Below are 5281 nucleotides of genomic sequence, written 5' to 3' on the forward strand. Positions count from 1 at the left end.
CCCCCCACCCCCCACCCCCAACGCGTTTCCTTTGCCCCCTCTCCAAAACGCGTTTTTTTTTTATTTTATATTTTTTTATTAAAATAGAGGTAGTTTAGGAATTAAATTAAAAATTTTATTTAAAAGGATGATTTTAATACGAAAAAAACGTTAAAGATGATTCTAAATCGAAAATTAGATAAGGGACAGTTTTGATTCTGGCTAAAAACCTTTAGGACCAAAACCATACTTAACCCTAAATAATATTTGATAAATTTTACATGATTTACTTTTTACTTTAAACATTTTATTTTTTACTTTAAAAAGTAAATTAAGCAATTTAAGCACCATAACAAAATCACAATAAAACTCACCATTATAAAAAACATAAACTCTTTAACTTAACATCAAAACATGGCATTAAAGTAGTACGTTAAAGTCAGTAAATGTCTACAAACAGACATCAAAACAATGTATTACAGGAAAAAAGAAAAACTTAACAAGTAACACACTTCTCTCTAACACCTAAAAATACTAATAACTTAAGTATCGAAATGTTTTCGTAAATTGCCTTCTCGGTCTGGTTCCAACTTGACTTAAACTAGAATCTCTAAGACTCCTTAGCTCGTCACCTCTGTAACAGTTACGAACATTATTAACAAAGATAGTTACTACTAGTTATTAATACTATTAAACTATTAGATGCCTCCATATAGCTGGTCGATCTCTTGATATTAAAAGAGCACGAGATCCGATGTAATCAAATGAAGGGCAATACAAATCATCTGGTCCAATGATTTCTCTAAAAGTTTGTGAATTTGAGGAATCCATGTTGAAAATCTTCAATGCATCATCATCTTTTAGCGTATCGAAGACATGAAGTCCGAGGCCACAAATACCCATGACAAAATCAGAATTACCCCAAACTTGGGTGATTGCTGCATAGTGTGAGTGGGTATTAGATTCTGGAAAGGCGTAAGTGTGGAATAGTCCTTGTTTGCGCAACGAGAATTGTTGCAACATATATGAGGATTGCTTCTTGCCCATTGCATTGGAGCTAGTACAGCCAAGCAAAACAGAGTCTCCACGAGAGAAAACTGATTGCGCGCTAATGCCATGTTTTGATATTTTAAGGCCAATGCCAGAGGGTTGGCGGAAGTCCAAGATGTTAATGGAATCTGAGGTGCAAAACACACCATCATTTCCTTCGGCTTCTGAGGAACTTACTCTGCAATGAATTTTATTACTCTTGGTTAACAATAGAAAAAGAAAATGGTTAAAATGCATGAACCAAAATCACTTGAGAAATCTCTTTCTTTATCATGCTTTTATTTTATAATAGCAGAATCACAAAGGAGAAGTATAATTTAGAGAATTAAAATATGGCCATTATGCTAGTTCCTAGTGATTGATACTTTAATAGATACACTAAAAGGAAAAGCTATAGAGCATATAGTTTAATCAACAAGAGTAAGTTATGGCAATAACTATAGAATTGTTAAAACAAAGAAAGTAATGCAGAAACTGACCTTTTCCGAACTCCTCCACCCATCTCAGCATCAGTGTTGCTCACATGTAGAGCAGAAACTTTCTGCCCACCCACCGAAATAGAAAGCAAAGCTTGAGGATTGAGTGAGTTCACATCCCAAAGAGAAATGGACTCGGATTCTGCTACTACTACTTTTCCCCTATTTCTCCATTGCAAAGGGCTAGAATATTCCATTGCAAGAACAGGCCTCTGAACATCCCATTTCATGATTTGCTCTCCATCACGAACATCAAAAACTTTCACAGCCCTCTGTGAGCTGGTAGTAGAGATGATGAGGGGTCCACAGGGTTTATACCAACATTGCTTGGCTTCTGCTGCCAAGTTGCCAAATGCAGAACTTCTCCTCTGCACAACATTATTGGACAAAGGTCTAAGTGCTGTTCTTGAAGATGCTGTTCCAACCTCAGTCTGGAAAGCTTGCACTTCCTTTGTGTAAAAATCCCATGAGCAGAATCCTGAATCTATAGTATTGCCAGCAGATGCAGCTACCACAAACCTTCCAGAGCAACCATCCGAACCAGGGGCACGAACTACCCAACAATCTCTCCACATATTAGGTGACACTTCAGGTGGGGGCATATATACAGCTTTTTCCTAAGAAAATAAAATAGTAATTATTCAGCTTAAAATAATACTTCGTTATTGTAACTAGGCCAAACTGCAAATATGAACGTAATAATCTAAAACATAGTAAAGTTGAGACTACAATATCATACCAGCATTATTCATATTCATAAACATCATTGACAAAACTAAAATGGCATTCACAACGAAAACGTGATATGAAAAAATCATTTATCTTGAGAGGTAAAATGTAGCTCTAGGTTTCTAAATTCTAATCCCCCCGGGGCGGCGCCCACCTTCTTTCTTTTTTTTTTTTTTTTCATTTGTTTTCTAAAACCCAGTCAAAAGCACTCCTCACCATATGACCTTGGACGCCAACAATCTCCTCGCTACTTCTGACCATGTTGGCTCTGAACAAATACATTACAAATGACTCAAGTAACCAAATTCCCGGATTTCGTTCATTTATGCTTCATACCTCCCTTAATAATCATATTGCTTTCTTGTTAACAGATATTTTACGTTCTCCTCATATCACTCAAAATTTGATTAGTGTTACTAAATTCGCAAAATATAATATGGTTTATTTTGAATTTCATCCATATCGTTTTGTTGTCAACTGCCAGGTTACCCACAAGACCCACCTTCAAGGAACCCTCAGAGGGTACATCTGTATATTTTGTCCATACACACGTATGACTGCTCATCCATGGAAGAACAACTTATCTTAATAACGACAAGCACTTTATAGCATGAACTATACCGGGTATCAAAACAAAAACATGATAGGAAAAGAAGATAACTTATGTTGTAAGATGAAAAAGCATAGTCAAATAACTCACTATTAAACAATTTATATATAAATCAATCATAGCAAACTTGATAAGGCAACAATTATAACAATACATGCTAGATTTACTAGTCGATTTACATACCTCGCAATTGGCAATATCATAATATGAACACGAACCATCATCATGAGCAAGGATGACAGCCTCCCCTTCAGACACAAACCATCCTCCAGTGGCATTCTTGTCTCCGATCTCATTTAGCTTATAATTGAAAGCTTCATCCATCTCATCTCCAACAAATGCTTCCTGCTTATTCTCCTGATCATCAAATTCCTCAAGCTTCTCGTCAGACTCAAGAAGCATATCAATATTGTCAGACCTCTGATTCAAGCCAGACGAAGAGCCCTTCATCGCATTGCGACCACCCTCAGTTTCCTGCACCTCGCAGCACCTGACTCCACCACCACCACCACCACCACCCACACTTATCTCCTTGTCGTTATTAAGAGAAGCCAAAAACTCCACAGCAATTGAATTCTCACAAACAGGACTTAGCACCTTGTTATTTTCCACCTTAGCCTTCACATCATCAGATCCATTACCTAAACAGCTCTCCGACGAGGACGACCATGATTCCTTCAATAGTATCCGATTCTTAATCAACTTATGGTGAGGGAACAACCTATCCTCAAGCTCCTCAGTTTTCAACCCTTTGATCAAGCTCTTCCCGTCACCCAATCTCTTAGATTCATCATTCTCAGATTCCCCTTTACAAATGTTTTCAACATTTCCATTACTATAACTACCCACTTTACCAGAATCAGCACCAGTGACATGAACCATAGCCTTCTCAATCCCCGAAATCTTCTCCTGAATATCCGAAAGTATCACCTTTGACGCATCAGGGTTGTTCATATCCAACAACTCCTTAGTCTTCTTTATATCCGAAGCGATTCTCTTAACCTTCCCTTCAAGAAACGCAAGCTTTTCGTGAAGCCTACTAGAGGACTTCCCACTATTACAACCACTACTTTCTTCCGAAACCTTGCTCCCATCTTTCAAAATCGAATATTTTTCTCTCTGAACCTTCCCACCCACTATTTTAGAAGCACTCTTTTCGCCACTTCCCTTACCCGTTAAACTTGTAACCTTTTCGGCGCTTCTGAAGCTCCCTCCCGGTTCTCGAGTCGGGTTGGCCCGATCCAGATGCATTTTTCGGGTCTCGTGGGAATCCGAAGAGATTCTATTGAATTCGAAACGGCTTGAGCTTCTGCCTCTGGGGACCGATGTAGTGGATCTCCGGACAACGGAATCTCTTGACGCCGCAGCAGTGATTGCTGCCTTGTCGACACGTGGCACGGCTCGGATCGTGGGCTTCTCGGATCCATGAGACGTGGATCGGCGGAGCTGCTGGCGGTTTTCTTTCTCGGCGGAAGAACAGAACTTTACAGAGGCGGAGGAAGAAAGCTTGGTCATAGCCGATGCATCGTGGGAACGGGCCTTGCGAGAGGCGGAGAGCGGTGGAGTTACGGACCTGGATGAGCGGCGGAGGGTGGCGGCGGTGGGGTCTCCGCCGTCACGGTCTTTGACCCGGCGAGTGGACATGAAAATGAGAATGAGTTAGTAATTAGGGTTTTTAGTGTGATTTGGGAAAAAGGAGTGGAACTTGAAACGAGGGATGCGGAAGGAGGAGAAGTGGAGAAGATTTTGGGGTATGGACGTATGGTGTGGGGTATAAGCGGGAAAAGATTTAATTTTTGAGTTTTGAACATTTTGAGTTCTTTTTCTCTTTTTGGTGAGTTTCATGAGTACAATTAGTCAATTAGGCTCCGTCTGCCGTTTGGTAACAAATATCAAAAGACACAGAGACATAAATTTTTATTGTGTTTGGTAATAATATGCATAATAATATACTAAATTTATATTTATATTAAAATATTAAATTTATCTTCATCAATAATAACACTATTATTACCACTATTATAATTATCAATATCTACAACTACTATTATTATTTACAACCATCATCACAACAGTTGAGTTTAGAAAATTAATATTAAAATAATAATTAATATTTAATTAGATATTTATTAAATTATTACAAATTATATGTTTAATAAATTTTATTTAATTTACAGAAAAGCAAATTAATTTTTATATTGGCCCAATAAACAATTGAGTAAGTCCACTTCGACTATTACATTAACTTTTTTGTGAGAAGTTCGTTTTAAAAAAAGAACCCTTAGAGCGTGTTTTTCTTTTTCTCCATACTCTCTCTTTATTGTGTGACTTTATCACCGCCACGGTCCTTATTCGGCCCCATGACCGAAGCAGGGTCGTCGGGAGGAACCCCCAAATGAACGTGACCCATCAGAGCAAGAAAGGGATCTCCTGCAGA

General features: G+C 38.3%; 1 protein-coding gene across 1 annotated transcript; it reads right to left on the minus strand.

Moving 5' to 3' along the window:
• Nucleotides 1-355: 355 nt before the first annotated feature.
• On the minus strand, nt 356-4755 carry LOC112743486 (KIN14B-interacting protein At4g14310). Its single transcript, XM_025792700.3, has 3 exons — nt 3028-4755; nt 1509-2122; nt 356-1207 (listed from the first exon to the last, which is right to left on the minus strand). Exons 1-3 carry the CDS (start codon nt 4486-4488, stop codon nt 670-672), a joined length of 2613 nt encoding a protein of 870 aa, XP_025648485.1. The 5' UTR covers nt 4489-4755; the 3' UTR covers nt 356-669.
• Between the last annotated feature and the right edge of the window lie 526 nt (nt 4756-5281).

Source organism: Arachis hypogaea, chromosome 2 (assembly GCF_003086295.3).
Source record: "Arachis hypogaea cultivar Tifrunner chromosome 2, arahy.Tifrunner.gnm2.J5K5, whole genome shotgun sequence".
Taxonomy (NCBI): Eukaryota; Viridiplantae; Streptophyta; class Magnoliopsida; order Fabales; family Fabaceae; genus Arachis; species Arachis hypogaea.

Coding starts and splice junctions, on each gene's coding strand:
- LOC112743486 (XM_025792700.3), bottom strand. CDS start 4,488: ATGTCCACTCGCCGGGTCAAAGACCGTGACGGCGGAGACCCCACCGCC. Junction 2,123..3,027: donor ATGATATTGCCAATTGCGAG/GTATGTAAATCG, acceptor TTATTTTCTTAG/GAAAAAGCTGTATATATGCC. Junction 1,208..1,508: donor GGTGGAGGAGTTCGGAAAAG/GTCAGTTTCTGC, acceptor AATTCATTGCAG/AGTAAGTTCCTCAGAAGCCG.